This window comes from Eublepharis macularius, chromosome 12 (genome assembly GCF_028583425.1).
Source record: "Eublepharis macularius isolate TG4126 chromosome 12, MPM_Emac_v1.0, whole genome shotgun sequence".
In the NCBI taxonomy this organism is placed as follows: domain Eukaryota; kingdom Metazoa; phylum Chordata; class Lepidosauria; order Squamata; family Eublepharidae; genus Eublepharis; species Eublepharis macularius.
This window is the reverse complement of record NC_072801.1, coordinates 69,075,793-69,093,736: the sequence shown is the minus strand read 5'-3', so window position 1 is coordinate 69,093,736 and position 17,944 is coordinate 69,075,793. Positions and strand designations below refer to the sequence as shown.

At 43.5% G+C, this 17,944-nt stretch overlaps 2 protein-coding genes across 2 annotated transcripts; both read left to right on the top strand.

The window, feature by feature from the left end:
- The first annotated feature begins 1,141 nt into the window (after positions 1-1,141).
- On the top strand, positions 1,142-8,783 carry LOC129339675 (vomeronasal type-2 receptor 26-like). Its single transcript, XM_054994257.1, has 6 exons — positions 1,142-1,332; positions 2,044-2,221; positions 2,554-3,414; positions 3,925-4,152; positions 6,462-6,588; positions 7,882-8,783. The coding sequence occupies exons 1-6, from the start codon at positions 1,142-1,144 to the stop codon at positions 8,781-8,783; spliced, it is 2,487 nt and encodes an 828-aa protein (XP_054850232.1).
- A 3,790-nt stretch (positions 8,784-12,573) lies between these two features.
- LOC129339674 (vomeronasal type-2 receptor 26-like) lies at positions 12,574-15,983 on the top strand. The gene is made up of 4 exons (XM_054994256.1): positions 12,574-12,651; positions 13,604-13,831; positions 14,519-14,645; positions 15,070-15,983. Exons 1-4 carry the CDS (start codon positions 12,574-12,576, stop codon positions 15,981-15,983), a joined length of 1,347 nt encoding a protein of 448 aa, XP_054850231.1.
- Positions 15,984-17,944: the final 1,961 nt, after the last annotated feature.

The following is a 17,944-nucleotide window of genomic DNA, read 5'->3' as shown; positions in this document are numbered from 1 at the left end:
TTATGTTCTGCCATGGCAGAGTTGCACATCTGGGCTGTTTCCACACTATTCACCACACTATTCACCTTCATCTGGAATGCTGCAGAACATTGTGAAAAAAAAGCAGAAGACAGAGTATTCTTGCACAAGTTTTGCGTGATGTCACGGAAAACTCGGGCAAGAAGATGCTATCTTCCATGTTTTTTTCACCGAGGAGGAGGCATTCCCTCCTCCTCGGTCACTGATCCTGGCTGGATGAAGGGGGGCAGGCATTGCCACCTGCTCAACTCCTGATCCCAGCTGGCTGAAGTGGGAAGCGGACATTGCCTCCTGCACCATGCCTGATTCTGGCCAGGTAAAGGGGGGGGGGCAGGCATTGCTCCACTCTTGATCCCAGCTGGGTGAAGGGAGGTGGACATTTCCACCTTCTCCACTCCTGATCCCAGCTGGTTGAAGGGGGGGGGGTAGGCTTTGTCAAATGCTCTGCTCCTGATCCAAGATGGGTGAAGAGGCCCTGTTTGAAACGAAAATTAGCCCACAGTGAAGTGCATGTGCACCCCCGTGCCTGTGCAATGATGTCATTTCCCAGAAGGAAGTAGAGGATCATGGGAAGGCCAGAAAGGTAAGCACTGGGTCCCCCACCTCCTGCCAGGAGGCCACGGGGATCTGGTAACCCTACTTCCAAATGGCCCCACTGTAAGTTATTTGGGGCCAAGAGCTACCTTGTACATAAATAAATATGCATTTTGATGGCATTATATAAATAAGTACAACAACAATTTTAATCCAAATAAATCCCTATGAGGAAAATGACATCGGAATCCTTTTTTTTTTTTTTTTTTTGCAATGTCTGGGTAGATTATCATCACCCTTCAATTATCAAATTAACGACGATTGCTTCTACGTTTATTCCAGGTCCTTAGAGGGAGCCAGCTGTTGCCAGCAAAACTTTAATCCAAGACTGAAGCCCACTATTAATATTCCCTGCGGAATTCAGAGCAGAGGCTATGGATGAAGATGGATTCATTAATCTGATCCTTGACACTACGCAACACAAGCTTACACTTCGCTGGGTGTTTGTTCAAGTCAGGATATATAGGAATGCTTGAAAACATCGTCAGAAGAGTTGAATTGGTGCGCAGAAGGGAATATTTCACCCACCATGGTAGTATTTGTGGTGCTGGAATTAGTACTAGTGCCTCTGGCAATGTGTAAGGTTCCTCTTCCTATCCTTCACAAATTCCAGAAATCAGGGGACCTCATCATTGCTGGCGTTATATCACAGATCTACCTGTTTACCAGTCCAATAACGTTTGAAAAACGTCCCTCTGAGGAATTGTTTGATGAACTTTTGTAAGAAACTGGACTTTTAAATCAGATCCCGCATGTTGACTGCACTGACATTCACTGGGGTGGAGAATGGCTGGCGTTGTGTTTTATTCTCTTTTCAGTTTTGATTTCCAAGCCCAGGAGTTGTTGGTATATGTTTCCTTCTTTTCCCTTCTTTTCAGTGTTATTTAAGAGCTATGACTATGATATTAACCATTTTACAAAATTTGTTCCGCAAAATTGTATCTAGTATATCATCCTCTGACAAAATAGAGCTACTTTGCTTTCCCATCAGATATAGATCAGATATATAGTTTGAGAAAAATTCTCATCTGCTGGCTTGGAAAGTGTATTTATGGGTTTTATTTTATTTTTACTCTGATGATCTCTGGAAAGATTTTTGTAATTTAGAAGATTTTTATGCTGCTTTCCTGGAGGGAAATATATTATTTCTCTGAGCAGAGCAGCAGTCTGTTTTCTCAAATATAACTTTTTGTGTTCCACAGGAGTCATCTTTCTGCTGTCTTGGTTCTAGATATGTATTGGTAGCAATCATACTTGGCTGGAATCAGAGAGAAGAAACCTTATGTTACAGCTTGATGTTATCTATTGTTATTGCAGGTTCCTGACTCAGAACTACCAGCACATTCTGGCCTTGGTCTTTGCTGTAAAGGAGATCAATGAAAACCCCCAGATCTTACCCAACATCTCGCTGGGCTTTGACATCTACAACAGCTATTTCACACCAAGTTGGACCTACCTTGCCTCGATGGAACTTCTCTCCACACAGGGCAGACTCATCCCCAACTACAAGTGTGATGCCCAACTCAATCCAGTCTCAGTCATCACGGGACCGAACTCTGACATCTGTCTCCACATGGCAACCATTCTTTGCATCTACAAGATGCCACAGGCAAGGCATACCCAAGGAGAATGAAATTTTAACAAGCCATTAAACCTTTATTTATTTATTTTAGATGTGTTTAGGATGGAGACCAAAATTGGCACCATTATAAAGATAGGTGCAGCATAAAGGCAAATTCTGTACCTGGAAAAGAATTAATTACATTCCTTGGTACTTGTGAAATGAAATGATTTCTAGCTAACTCTTCTTAACTGTGTACTGATAATGCAAGAATGTACCCTTCTTGGGCCACATGAGTTATGTATTCAGTAATGTGATTTGGAAACCACATAGACGCTAGTTTTAGTTTTGAAATCACTTTCCCTCTTCTCTTTAACTAGATCACGTATGGCTCTGCACCAAAGATGGATAACAAGACACAATCTGTTTACTTCCACCGGATGTTCCCAAATCAGATGCATCAAAATATGGGGATTCTACATTTACTGCTGTATTTCAGGTGGACATGGATTGGGGTGCTTTTTGTGGATGATGAAACTAAAGAGGAATTTCTACAAGAAATTATTCCCATATTTTCCCAGAATGATATTTGCATAGATTTCCTAACAAGTTTCCCAGCAATTACATTTGCCAGTGGAATTGCTTTGAAGTTGGCAGAGGGGGTTGAAACATACAAAATGGTTATGCAAAGCACTGCCAACATTTTGGTCCTACATGGAGAAATTCAGACGATGATAATTTTGAGGTTGTTCCTTCAACTTCCAGAACTCGAAGATATACCTGTAAAGGCAAAAGGTAAAATCTGGATTTTAACAGCTCAGATGGACTTCACCTCACTACCCTTTCAAAGAAATTGGAACATCAGTTTTATCCATGGTGCCATCTCCTTTGCAATTCACTCAGTGGAGCTCTCACGATTCCAGAAATTTCTTCAAGAGAAAAGTCTTACCTCTGAACAGGAAGATGGCTTCATCAGGCACTTTTGGCAACAAGCATTTCTTTGCTCATTTTCCAAATTTGCAGTGGACAAGGAGGATGGGGAAATCTGCACTGGAGAGGAGAAACTGGAAGCACTTCCCAGATCTGTTTTTGAAACAATCACAACTGCTCATAGCTACAGCATCTATAATGGTGTCTATGCTGTGGCGCATGCATTGCAAGACATGCTGTTCTCCAGATTCAATCGCAGAGCAATAATACATGGTGGGGGATGGAATCTTCTAGATCAAGAATGGCGGGAGGTAATGTTATGAGAGACAGTGTGGTGTAGTGGTTTGAGCTTTAGACTAGAATCTTGGAGAACCAGATCCAAATCCCCGCTCTGCCACACAAGCTTGCTGGGTGACTGTGAACCAGTCATACTCCTTCAGCCCAACCAATCTCACAGTCTTGTTGGGGGGATAAAATGGAGGAGAACAGAATAATATATCTCGGGTCCTCACTGGGGAGAAAGGAGGGGTATAACTGAAGTAAATACAATAAATTCTAAGTATACTCACTTCTACAACAAATTATTGCTTAAAATATTTGTACCCTGATTTTCACTAGAAACTTAAGATGGCTAACTAATATTTTAAGGTTTATATGTATTTTAATTCTGTATTTTTTAATGAATTAAATTTTATAAGGTTCTCAGCTGTAAGTCTTGGCGTCACTTGAAGGGGAACAATAGTGCCACTTTTCATGTTTAAAAATATATCATCCTATTATTTATTTGCATGGGAACTGATTGTTTTTCTCCCCCCATTTAGTTGCATGCTTTTCTGAGAAGTGTTTCCTTCAACAACAGTGCTGGGGAAACCATTTCCTTCAACCAAAATGGGGAATTAGTAACTGAATTTGATATTGTCAACTGGGTCACATTCCCAAACCAGTCCTTTCTCAGAGTCAAAATCGGAAAGACAGATTCAACTGCTCCCCCAGACAAAAGGTTAATCGTTCATGACAATAGCATTGCATGGCCCTCCTTGTTCAACCAGGTAGGATTTGTGTATGCTTTGATACATCTCAAGTAACTTCCCTCAGTGCTGAAATCAAAATATAATGTTCATACATGAAAGTAGAAAAGAACAAGAGTCCGGTAGCACCTCTAAGATTTGCGGTAGGGTATGAGCTTTCATGAGCCACAGCTCACTTCTTCAGAACTAAACAACATGAAAGTTGTTCTCTATGTTTGTTCTCTTAATTAGGTGAGGTTCATTCAAAAAATAATTTCTTCCTTAAATTTTTGTTGGGCAAACTTGGGAAAAAATACTACTGTACTGCACCACGTTCATTATGTCATCAAGATCCCATGTGAGTCATAAATCAAGAGGGGGGAACATATAAGTATAATTAGGTTTATGAAACTATTATATAAACACGTTACCAAATTTAGCTACATCCTGATGGATGAGCACAGCACAGCATTTCAATATATTTAATTTTCAGCTTGGCAAAATTTGCAGATAATTAAATCCACAGATCAGGAAAATGTGTGGACTAGATATATTTTTCAACAATAACAATGACGACAACAACAACATTTGATTTATGTACCGCCCTTCAAGACAACTTAACGCCCACTCAGAACTGTCTACAAAATATGTTATTGTTATTCTTGTAATAATTACCCTGTGAGGTGGGTAGGGCTGAGAGAGCTCTAGAAGAGCTGTGACTGACCCAAGGTCACTCATCTGGCTTCAGGCGGAGGAGTAGGGAATCAAACTTTGCTCTCCAGATAAGAGTCCTGCCATTCTTAACCACTACACCAAACTGGTTCTCCTCAGGGGATCTCCAAGGTTGACAAAAAAACTGGAACCCTGAGTGTTATAGAGAGATAGTAGTGAAATCAGCCAAAATGAAGAGGCATTTGCACATGTGCGTACCACATGCCTCTGAAAGCCACTGTTGCTGTTGCTTCCTTCTCCATCTCCCTCAGCAAGCCCATGTCTGAGCAACCTCTGGGTCCAGCTAAAGTGCTGAATACTGCAGAGTCTGAGGGGGCCATATCAGAATGATGGACATGGGACAAAGAAGGTGGTGATGTGGAGCCGGTGAGGAGGGTTGCCTGCCTGTATGGCACCCATGGAGAGGAGAGAGTTGGGGAGGGGGGCAGAATGGTAAAGAGGGGGTGAGCATGATAGGGTTAGGTGGTCGGGAGGTCAAATTGAGAAAAGCAGGGGCAGTAGGAGAACAAGGGGAGGTGGGGAGCAGTGTTTGGCAAAAGGAGGGGAAGGACTATGACATGGGAGAGAAAATATGGGATGAGAAGGTGGCAGTGGGAGGAAAGAGTGGAGAAAGTTGGTGTTAGAATGCAGATGAGGAAGTAGGGAGAAGGGAGGAAATTTCCCCATGCTTTTCTCACAGGTTCCTGCTTATGGGATCAACTATTACAGTGTTTTCCATTGAAATGGACACTGGACAAAGCATTGAAATTGCATACGTTTCTATGCTTTGAAAAAAAATTAACCCACTTTACTAAATATTCACTCTGGCTGAGAAAGAAAAAGCCAAAATAAACAGAAATCCAGTAAAACTGAGTTACATGAATGAGATCAGATTAAAAGCATTTTGTAGTCATTTTCAATTAACGCAAATGCCATAGAAACAAGGGAACCTGTCAGTACATTCTGGAAACCTATAGGACCCACACATCTCAGGAAGCAAAACCGTTTAAAGGGGCACAGCACCTGTGTAGCGGAGCATGACCCCAATCCCACCCAAGTGTTTCATAGATTATAATCGATCCACAAGAAAGTTACTATTTTGAGGCTTTTGCCTAATGCAGAAGAGTCAATCCATAAGAAGCTCTTTTTTTATTAATCGGGCTTAATACAGCTGGGGGAAATCCTTTAGTTACAGGGGAAGTATGAATTCCAATGCATGTTCAGACAAAGCAGACTTAATATAAGTGGTAAAATCCCTCTGGACAACACCAGCAATATCCATCTCAAAGTTCAGCTCATGTAAGTCAGCTGACCCATGGAACATATCTTCTGTTTGCCAGAAGAAATGTAGACCAGGAAGATTCTTTAACGGTCTCAGAAACCCGCTGCTAGAAACTCTCAATCAAAGTTGGTCACGGTCTGCAGTGACCAACTAGGGATCTAGGGATTTTCCCAAAGACTCCCTCACCTATGACATTGCCAAGATACTCAACCAACCATTGCTCTCCAAATGTTCTCTAGAAGTAATGCTATCCCACTACCACACATTGTTTAAAATGCAGCTCAACCAAGGATATATGAATTTGAAACATGTGTTATAAGTATAGATAAGTTTCATCTAAGATTTCCATGTTGGCCAGGTGCAGCCTGTTTCTGTTTGCAATGAGAATTGCCCTTCTGGTTATAGCAGGAGAAAGAAGGAAGGGAAGCCTTTTTGCTGCTATGATTGCCTTCCATGTCCAGCAGGGAAGATTTCAAATGAGCTGGGTAAGAGATCCAAGTATCAGATATACTGATTATAATTCAATATGAACAAATGCAAGTAGAAACACAAAACAATCCTAGGCAGGCTTACTCCAAAGTAAGTTCTATTTTATTCAATGATGCTTATTTCCAGGAGAGCTTTCTTAGGATGGCAGCCTCAGTTCCTTCTCGTTGCTTTCAATTCAGTGTTGGGTTTTGCTAACAGAAACTATATAACGTACAGACAGATATACAAGCACTCTTAAAAACAGTAACTTGGCTCAATGAAAAAAGAAGGACAGAATATCCATGCAAGTTGGAGGCAATAATCTACTTTACAATGTCTTGAGTGGAATGAAAAATATTTTGGAACAATCAAGGAAGTCCTAGTATGCTAACGGGAAACAATGAGTGTAAAATCTTGCTTGCATTATTAAATGTAAAAGCAGAAAGCTTAGCTGTTTTGACTAAAGATAGGCACAAACAGAAAAAACAAACAAACATGATGTTCGTGGTTTGTTGCCATCCACGAACAGAGAATCATGAACAACCACGAACATGGCACTGTTCACTAACATGCTCATGGTTTTCTGTTCATGGGGGCCAGCAGGCTCTCCTCCAGCCATCATCCAAGTCAAGATCCCTACTGCACCACTCCCAGAAACCTGACCTGAGCAGGCACCAGGAAAGGTACCAATAATAAATAATAGCTCGGCCCAGAGCCTGGCAGCAGCCCTGGAACTTGAAGGGGTAGATCCCTATCCCACCACACACAAAGAAAATTCAAGCTCCAATGCACTCTCCTTGCCTCTCTATCAAAATGCCAACAGTAACTGTCTCTTTACCGTCTGCAAAGTCAGAGCTGGGAGCCCCCCTCCCCTCTGGTCTTTGCTCCCTTGTTGTAACAAATTTGGAGCTCCACACTTGAAAGGAAGACCTGCCTATCAAGCAAAATTGGCCTTAGATTGGGTTTTCCAGGGCAACAGCAGGAGTTCATACAGAGTTCAGACAATCCCTGCCTAAGTTGCCAAGGGAATTGATTGCGGTGCCAGACTGTCTGGCTTGATGAACAGCAACGAACAGCGACAAATGAGGCTTTCAATGACCACCTGTTTATTTAGAATGGGGCCTCATGAACAGCTTGTTCGCAAACAGAAGATTGGGATGCTTGAGGCTTTTTTTGTTTTGTTCGTATTGCTGTTCTTGTCCATCTCTAGTTTTGGCTTCGACTGAGTAGCTCACTTTCAAGACTTTCTCAAATTGGAATGAATTGATCATAGGATTTCTGTGTACCAAAAAGGATTCTTTGTTTTTCAGACATGAATAAATGTTCTCCATGTCCAGAACGTCAGTATCCAAACAAAAAGCAGAATTTATGCCTGGCCAAAGACATAAGCTTTTTGTCTTATGGAGAACCTTTGGGGATCAGTCTGGCCACTGTTGCTCTTTTCTTCTCTTTCATTACAGTTTTGGTGCTCAGGATCTTTATTAAGCACCGAGACACCCCCATAGTCAAAGCCAACAACCGGGCCCTCACCTACTCCCTCCTCATCTCCCTCCTGCTCTCCTTCCTTTGTGCTTTGCTATTCATTGGCCAGCCTGAGAAAGTGACCTGTCTCTTCCGCCAAACTGCTTTCGGCATCATCTTCTCGGTGGCTGTTTCTTGTGTATTAGCCAAAACTGTTACTGTCATCCTAGCTTTCATGGCCACCAAGCCAGGATCCAGAATGAGGAGATGGGTAGGGAAAAAGCTGTCCAATGCCATTGTCCTTTCATGTGCCCTTTTACAAGCTACTCTTTGTACTGTGTGGTTAGCAACATCTCCCCCATTCCCAGACTTTGACATGCACTCAATGACTGAGAAAATTGTGCTGGAATGTAATGAAGGGTCGGTCACCATGCTTTATTGTGTCCTGGGCTTTCTGGGCTTCCTCGCCATCATCAGTTTCACAGTGGCCTTCTTAGCCAGGAAGTTACCCGACAGTTTTAACGAAGCCAAATTCATCACCTTCAGCATGTTGGTCTTTTGCAGTGTTTGGCTCTCATTTGTTCCCACCTACTTGAGCACCAAGGGGAAATACATGGTTGCTGTGGAAATCTTCTCTATCTTAGCCTCCAGTGCTGGGCTCCTGGGAGGCATCTTTTTCCCAAAATGCTACATCATTGAACTAAGGCCTGAGTTGAACAAAAGAGGACAACTTAGTAAAGCAAAGAATTAAATCTTATGACTAGATCTCAGGAATATATTCCACTGTTATCAGTGGTATTTTGGCTTATGTGTTCTCCTGTTATATTTGTTTCTGCATTACGTTGTAGAAACAGACTATTTATTCTGGAAATGAAGTATCACATTCACTGTTAGGTTTGCAAAAACTTGTCAACTATCTGGTGTTTTTTTTCAAGATGCCCAAAATCTTACATATGTTAAAAAAAAAAAAGAGTTTGCCTGACTTTTTAATGCTGGATTTACCTCTTGTTTATGGCTGTAATGTTTAGTGTTTTCTGGTTTCTGACTGACTGTAACATCCCCAGATGTTTAGATTGTATCTACAGCTGCTTAATAAATTATTCGATCCCTTGGAAATAGTTATTTGACAGCCCCAAACTGATTGCAAAGCACTTTCCATAGTATTGAAGGGTTCCAAACGGCAATAAATTCCCTGCATTCCTGGAGCCTGCCTGGAACCTCCTTATTAGCCCCTAATTTACAAGCTTGAAGAAATCAGTGATCAAAATGAGAAAAGAAGGATCAACCAGCAGATCAGCACGAAAAAAAAAATACTACTTAATCCCCAAACGCTGATAAAAGGCTGTGGTGCACTATTTTCTTTCTTTTGAAGGTCTAAAATGTCAAGTATATAAAGAAAACAAGATTTTGGATGAGCAATGCCCTTGATTTCAGTGGTGCCGCATGGAACACCTTGGACTCAAGGAGCCATTTCCTCGTACTCTGCAAATTGTTATAGTCGATATATATATCAATACCAATTATTATTGGTATAGAGGCAACTCATCATGCCTGGACACTGTGGGGAGCTATATTTTCCCTTTTACTACAATCAAACTGTGTGACTGTGTATTTGTGTGATGCTTCTCTTTATTTAATCTGGAAGCTCCTCTCTATTCTAGGGTGGGCAAGAAGGAATGAGCCGATGTCAAGGCCATGTTGCCCATTCTATTATGCCTAGGGTAATGCTGATAGCCACTTTGGGATCAGGAAGGAAATTTCACCCATGCCAGATTAGCTAGGGATCCTGGAGGTTTTGTACTTTCTAGGCATAGAGAAGCAGTCACAGGGAGGGGGGGAGAAGGGAGGTAGCTTTAGAATGGTTGTTGTGGGCTTTCCGGGCTGTATTGCCATGGTCTTGGCATTGTAGTTCCTGACGTTTCGCCAGCAGCTGTGGCTGGCATCTTCAGAGGTGTAGCACCAAAAGACAGAGATCTCTCAGTGTCACAGTGTGGAAAAGATGTAGGTCATTTGTATCTACTCAGGAGGGGTGGGGTTGAGCTGAGACATCCTGTAAGAGTTTCCCAGGGTGTGGAATGCTAATGGCGGGAGGCTTCACTGTATCCTGAGGAGGTTCTTTTGCATATGGATTGGTACTTGATGTGCTAATCTTCTCTGCAGGGGTATTGTCGGGGATAGAATGTTTTGTTAGCCTGATGTTTTTCAGAACTGGAAACCATGCTCTGTTCATTCTTAAGGTTTCTTCTTTCCTGTTGAAGTTTTGCTTATGCTTGTGAATTTCAATGACAAAGTAGTTGGAAGTGTTGTCCAGTATTTTGGTGTCCTGGAATAAGATACTGTGCCCTGTTTGAGTTAGGCTATGTTCAGCCACTGCTGATTTTTCAGGTTGTCCAAGTCTGCAGTGTCTTTCATGTTCTTTTATTCTTGTCTGGATGCTACGCTTTGTGGTCCCGATGTAAACTTGTCCACAGCTGCAGGGTATACGGTATACTTCTGCAGAGGTGAGGGGGTCTCTGCTGTCTTTTGCTGATCGTAGCATCTGTTGTATTTTTCGGGTGGGTCTGAACACTGCTTGAAGGTTATGCTTTTTCATAAGCTTTCCCATCTGATCAGTAATTCCTTTGATATATGGAGGAAAGAATACGGGCAACCCTGGAACGTAAATAACAGGGAACAAACAACAACTCCAGGGAACCAATTCACAATAGTTGTGTAATCTGTATATCATATGAAAGTGCAGAAGTGCAATAGTGCAATTATACAGTTAATAAATACACAATACAAAAATACAGTCATATTCAGTAAACCTATCATTTGAAAAATCCTTGTCGTCCGTACAGTTCGTTTCATTCAGTTATAGTGCCAAGTGTCTTATTTTGATAGAAAGCCGGAGGTGGAGATTCATAGAGAGGTGTTATGTCATTCACAGTCCAATAATTTAAATTATTCAAAAAACGCCGACGGGAATGTGCAGGCAAGTACCATTAACCTGTTTCGTGAGTGAAACTCACTTCATCCTGGGCATGAAAGAATTCAGGACTGGACACACGTGCCCCGCTGTTGCTTTCAGTTTCTGTCTGAGCTGGAACCAGCTTGGCTGGCCTCACTCTCTCGACTGATGCGGGGTGAGGGAAGGTGTGGGGCGGCAGCAGGATAGGGCAGGGATGTCATCTTACTGGTTCCAGCTCAGACAGAAACTGAAAGCAACAGCGGGGCACGTGTGTCCAGTCCTGAATTCTTTCATGCTGTGGACAAGTTTACATCGGGACCACAAAGCGTAGCATCCAGACAAGAATAAAAGAACATGAAAGACACTGCAGACTTGGACAACCTGAAAAATCAGCAGTGACTGAACATAGCCTAACTCAAACAGGGCACAGTATCTTATTCCAGGACACCAAAATACTGGACAACACTTCCAACTACTTTGTCATTGAAATTCACAAGCATAAGCAAAACTTCAACAGGAAAGAAGAAACCTTAAGAATGAACAGAGCATGGTTTCCAGTTCTGAAAAACATCAGGCTAACAAAACATTCTATCCCCGACAATACCCCTGCAGAGAAGATTAGCACATCAAGTACCAATCCATATGCAAAAGAACCTCCTCAGGATACAGTGAAACCTCCCGCCATTAGCATTCCACACCCTGGGAAACTCTTACAGGATGTCTCAGCTCAACCCCACCCCTCCTGAGTAGATACAAATGACCTACATCTTTTCCATACTGTGACACTGAGAGATCTCTGTCTTTCGGTGCTACACCTCTGAAGATGCCAGCCACAACTGCTGGCAAAACGTCAGGAACTACAATGCCAAGACCACGGCAATACAGCCCGGAAAACCCACAACAACCATCGTTCTCCGGCCGTGAAAGCCTTCGACAATAGCTTTAGAATGTCCTGCATTGTGACGACGGTTTGACTAGATGATTCTAGGGATACCAGCCAGCTCCTGGTCTCTATGTTTTATCTGACTCCCTCTTTTATTTTGGTCCCTTTCTTCTCTCTCTCTTAATGTTCTTGCAAGAAGCAAGATGCTTATACAGAGTTCTTCTGTGCAAGCTCTCAAGATGCAGACTCATGTTCTCATACTCCCATTCCCATGCAGCCGAATAAGCACACCGCTTGTAATAGTGTTATTTAGATTAGGTTTCTATGTTTTCTTCTGACACTCTGCAAGTAAATGTGAATCAACTTCAATATAATTAAGTTTTATTTATTACAATATACTGGGTCAAAGACTATTTCACCCCATACCATTCCACAATTTCCCAACTGTGCAACTTCGATATGATAACTAACAAATATCCCCAATAATGATAACGTAAAAAGCAAATTCATATGCAGAAACAGATAGACGTATGGGGGAAATTTTGTCATAACATTTTGTATCCCTGCCATGTCACAAAGAACCATTCTCTCTCTGGGAAGATTATCTCCCCTGTCATTATCAAATTATCCACATTTATTCTTACAGCTTCTCCACATCTCTAGGGAGACTCAGAAGCAACTAGGTAAAATATGATCTGGATCTGAAGAATGTTATTAATGATTGTCAACAGCCCCCGTGGAACCGGAATAGCTGTATACGGGACTGAATGTGCTAAGCGTGAATTTGTAAATGTTACCTGTTCCTATGCTACCAGTTTTATCTGTTTTATTTGATGTCTTATAAACTGATGTAATCCACTCTGAGCCTGCTTGTAGGGAGAGTGGACTATCAATTTACTAAATAAATATCTTCAGCCATTCCTTCCCTATATGATGTACAGCTGTGCAATAGAGTTGGTTCAATGCCCAAACCGAACATCAAAATTTGCTGCATGCCCTTTCAGCAAGATGAGAGCCAATGCTATCTGCTCAGTCAGAGGAGGAGTCTTCTCCTTGTGTTATGCTCACTCACAGAGTATTATTTTAAAAAAATAATATAAAAAATAGTGCTAGCCATTGATTTTTGTTACTATTAATTGTAGAATATTGAATCCAAACTTTTCTTCCTTTAATCACGGGGCAAGTCTTCTTAGGGCCAAGCTACACATGACGAATGACACTTGAACGGCAAGTGGATTGAGTGGAGGGCAAGTGAACAGGGAGAAATACACTTGCTGTTCAAGTGTCATTCGTCATGTGTAGCTTGGCCCTATGATTACAAATACCCACCCACTCACCTGCAGGCACCACATGCTATTCTCAACTTTCCAGTAACCTCCTCACTCCCCCAAACAACATTTCAAGGAGCACAATACTGGGCAGCAGAAAAGGGGAAACTTGAAGTTTCCATTCTTCAAGCATGCGTATCTACCCTACTACTATTTATTTATTTATTAGACTTATAGTCCGCTTTCCCCGCAATGCAGGATCAAAGTGGATCACAACCTGATTAAAACACAATACAATATACAATAAAATTACATATAGCTAAAAGCAATTTAAAGCTAGTATAATGAGTCTGCAAACAGCTTTTCACAGAGTCATGAACTCATACTACTTTGTGAACATTTATCATCCTTTTGAATATTGTCATGTTTTATTCATCATTACATACTGTTGCTTGTTTTTTTTTATTTAGCGTCACCATTTTCTGAGAAGCTTCTCATTCAACAACAGTGCTGGAGAAATAGTGTCCTTTGACCAAGATGGGGAAAGAGTAGCTGAATTTGATATTATCAACTGGGTCACGTTCCCAAACCAGTCCTTTCTTAGAGTCAAAGTCGGAAAGACAGTCCTCAAAGCACCCAGTGATAAAAGGAACTTTATTCATGAGGAGACCATTGTATGGCCCACCAGCTTAAACCAGGTACAATGAGTTTTCATTTTGCCTTTGCTTTCTCTAACTGGTGCTATCCTTTCCCTACTCTGAGGTAAAATCTTCCTCCCAAAGCATATGAAGCTGTCTCTTGGGATGGGAAGCCTTCAGTAGTGTGTTTGTGTCTGTAACTTAACTTACCTTTCCCCCCACCCCCACCCAAAAGGAACATATACGTTGTGCTGTTACCCAGCCAAGTTGAAGTAGAAGGAAATACAGGAATTTACGTTTCCCTTAGAAATGAAATTGGCACACAAGGCTTATTGACGTTTAAATGATAACAGAAGGTTTATTCACAGGTAGATTGGATAGATAGAAATGTAGGCAGGTACTTAAAAGCTTCAGTAAGTAGGTGGTAGGTAGGTAGTACATATTTTTCCCTTTATTTATTGCACTACAGTCTTTTTCTTTTAAAAATCTCTTCAATAAATGCTACATTTCAAAATTCACTTTATCAGTTTTCAGCATCGACACACTTTCCTTTAAACACCTTTGTGAAGCTTGAGTACTATGGTATTATACTACAAAACCACAAATTATAAACTGTTACATACTCATAAATATTATAACTGGATGTAAAGTAGTCACGTACTTTAGTGATGCATGGGTATCAAGCTATAAAATGTAAATTCCTAAAGATTTTTTATGAAAACATCCCTCTCTTCCATTTCTGGACAGGCAAGGCCCCTTTCTGTGTGCAACAACAATTGCCATTCTGGTTATAGTAGGAGAAAAAAGGAAGGGAAGCCTTTTTGCTGCTATGATTGTCTTCCATGTCCAGAAGGGAAGATATCAAGCAAAAAGGGTAAGAGACATGGTTTATGGAGTTACCCTTGTGTGTAATTTCTTGACATTTAAAACGTTACCTAACACTCAGTGACAACCATGGACACAGAAAAGAGGATCTCTTCTGATATTTCTGTTCATGTTTGTGAACTATTTGGAACAGCACATAGCCTACATTAGGAAATGTATCTTGAAGAGATACAGGTTGCGATAACTACAGATTTGTGCTAATCAGTAAGAGATGGCAGCTTCACAGATGAAGCTGAACATCTCCTATTTCTCTTGAGATCCTTGATCATTACTGAGAATGACGCTTTCAAATTACAAATGCATGAGAAGGGTGCAAACTTCTCATTCGTCCTTTGATCTTATGGAGGGTTGCAGAATACCAATGGCTGCAATGTGCTGCACAAAGTATATCTATATCCACTTTTCTTTTGCAGACATGAACGACTGCTTACGGTGCCCAAAAGATCAGTATCCAAATAATGACAAGAATTTATGCCTGCCAAAATGTATAAGCTTCTTGTCTTATGGACATCCTTTGGGTATCACTTTGGCCATGTTTGCTCTTTTCTTAGCTTTCCTCACATCTTTGGTGCTTGGGATCTTCATCAGGCACCGGGATACTCCCATCGTCAAAGCCAACAACCAGGACCTCACCTACACCCTTCTCCTCTCCCTCCTGCTCTCCTTCCTCTGTGCTTTGCTATTCATCGGCCAGCCAGGGGACACGACATGTCTGTTCCGACAGACAACTTTTGGCATCATCTTCTCAGTGGCTGTCTCTTGTGTGTTAGCTAAAACTGTCATTGTGGTTCTAGCATTCATGGCCACCAAGCCAGGATCCAGAATGAGGACATGGGTGGGGAATAGAATGGCCAAGTCCATCGTTATTGCCTGCTCCCTTATTCAAGTTTCCATTTGTACCTTGTGGTTGGCAACTTCTCCTCCTTTCCCAGATTTTGACATGCATGCTATAAATGAGAAAATCGTGCTGGAATGTAATGAAGGGTCAGCCACCATGTTTTACTGTGTCTTGGGCTACATGGGCTTCCTGGCCATCGTCAGCTTCACTGTAGCTTTCCTAGCACGGAAGTTGCCCGACAGTTTCAATGAAGCCAAGTTCATCACCTTCAGCATGTTGGTCTTTTGCAGTGTTTGGCTCTCCTTTGTTCCCACCTACTTGAGCACCAAGGGCAAATACATGGTGGCTGTGGAGATCTTCTCCATCTTACCCTCCAGTTTTGGGCTCCTGGGTTGCATCTTTTTCCCAAAATGCTACATCATTGTACTAAGGCCTGAGTTGAACAAAAGAGGACAATTAATAAAACAAAGAATTAAATCTTATGACTAGCTCTCAGGAATATATCCAATTGTAATCACTGGCATTTTAGCTTATGTATTCTCCTACAGTATTAGTTTCTCCATTACAGCATGTACTAAGTGGTAGGAGTCTATTTAATCTGGAATGGAAATATCACATGCACAGTTAGGCTTGCAAAAACTTGTCAGCTGTTTGTTATTTTTGTGTTCAAGTTGCCCCAAATCTTCCATCCGAGAGAGAGAGAGAGAGAGATTGGCAGCCTCCCCAAATTTTAGCTGACTTTTTGATGCTGGTTTTACTCCTTGTTTATGGCTGCCATCACGGGTACCTCGCCATCACCGCCCACTGGTGGCAACCAGAGGACCTCCGCCTCCCCAGGCCAAGGTCTGGCAGCTGTAAAAAGGTGCCCAGCTTGAGCCTGGGCTACAGGGTGGTTCTCCTTCAGTCTCGGGCAATGGACGAGGTCCACACATGGAAGAACATCACCACCACCATCTGAGGGAGTGGGCGTCCACGGTGGAAGGGTTTGTCCGTGGCTTCATGGTCATGGACGCCAGAGCCAACATGTTGGCAGCCCTGAAAGAGGCATCCCTCCCGGGCCTGGTGTGCATGGTGCACAAGCTGCACCTTGTGATGCGGGATGTGCTCGGGCTGGGGAGCAAGCCGAGGGACAGCTGGGACGAGGGAACCTTGCGGATGTGCAGTCTGCTGGACAGCTGCCGTCGCATCGCTTCCCACTTCTCCCTCAGCATCAACTAATCCCACGAGCTGCTCCAGAGGCAGGGGGAGGAAGGAGACCCCGAGCACCAACTATTCCAGGACCTGCTCACCCGCTGGATCTCCACCTACGACATGATATGTCGTCTGGTGGAGCAGAGGTGCATGGTGCAAGACATCCTGTCCTCTTCAGATGTGCTGAGGAGGGGAGAGGAGTTGGGCCTCAGCGACGTGGACTGGTGAGTCCTTGCACAGATGTACCGGAACCTGAAACCATTCAAGGATGCCACGGAGCTCTTGTGCTCCTACCAGGCCAGCCTGGGTCAGGTCCTCCCTCTGATCCATGGCCTTGACCAGTTTCTGGCCCAGGAGCTCCAGCAAGGGCAAGAGCTGCTCCCCAGGGTCCGGGAATTTGTCCAGAGGATCCAGGCCTGTGTTGCCGAATGCCTGCATCCTCTCCGCCATGAGGCGCCCTACCAACTTGCCTCCTTCTGTGACCCCCGCAGCAAGGGCAGCATCACCACCCAGGCGGGTCAGATGCAGCACTGGAAAAAGGAGCTCTGCAGAGCAGTGCTCCATTTCCAGAGACAGAGGGCAGGAGAGAAGGAACCGGGCAGCAGCGAGCAGCAGGCGGTGGAGGAGGAGGGTGAGGGTGAGGGGCAGGAGGTGGGAAGAGAGCCACGCAGGGAAGAGCCACCCCAACGGACACCTTCAATCTGTGGGCCTCGTTGGTGGGCAGCGTGGTTGGCCGCAGCACGGCAGGCGCATCCCACCCAGTGGAGGACTCTGCGGGGGCCATGGTGCACGAGTACCTTTTGGAGCCCACCGCCCCCCCCCATGCCAACCCATTGCAGTATTGGGCGAGGAAATTGGACCGATGGCCAGAACTGTCCGTCGCCACCAACATCCTTTCCTGCCCTCCCACCAGCGTGCAGAGTGAGCGGGTGTTCTCCCACCTGGGAGACCTCCTCCATCCCCGCCGCTCACGTCTGCACCCAGACCTGGTGGACATGTTGACCTTCATCAAGATCAACCTCAACCTACTGGGGCACCCTCCTGGACCTGGACCTGGACCTGGACCTGGACCTGGACCTGGACCTGGACCTGGACCTGGACCTGGACCTGGACCTGGACCTGGACCTGGACCTGGACCTGGACCTGGACCTGGACCTGGACCTACCCGGGGTCTGAGCCACCCTGGGGTGGTAGCCAGCCCAGCTCGTCCACAGCGGGCTCAAGCCTCCCTCAGTTCTCGGGGCTGCTTCCATGGATGG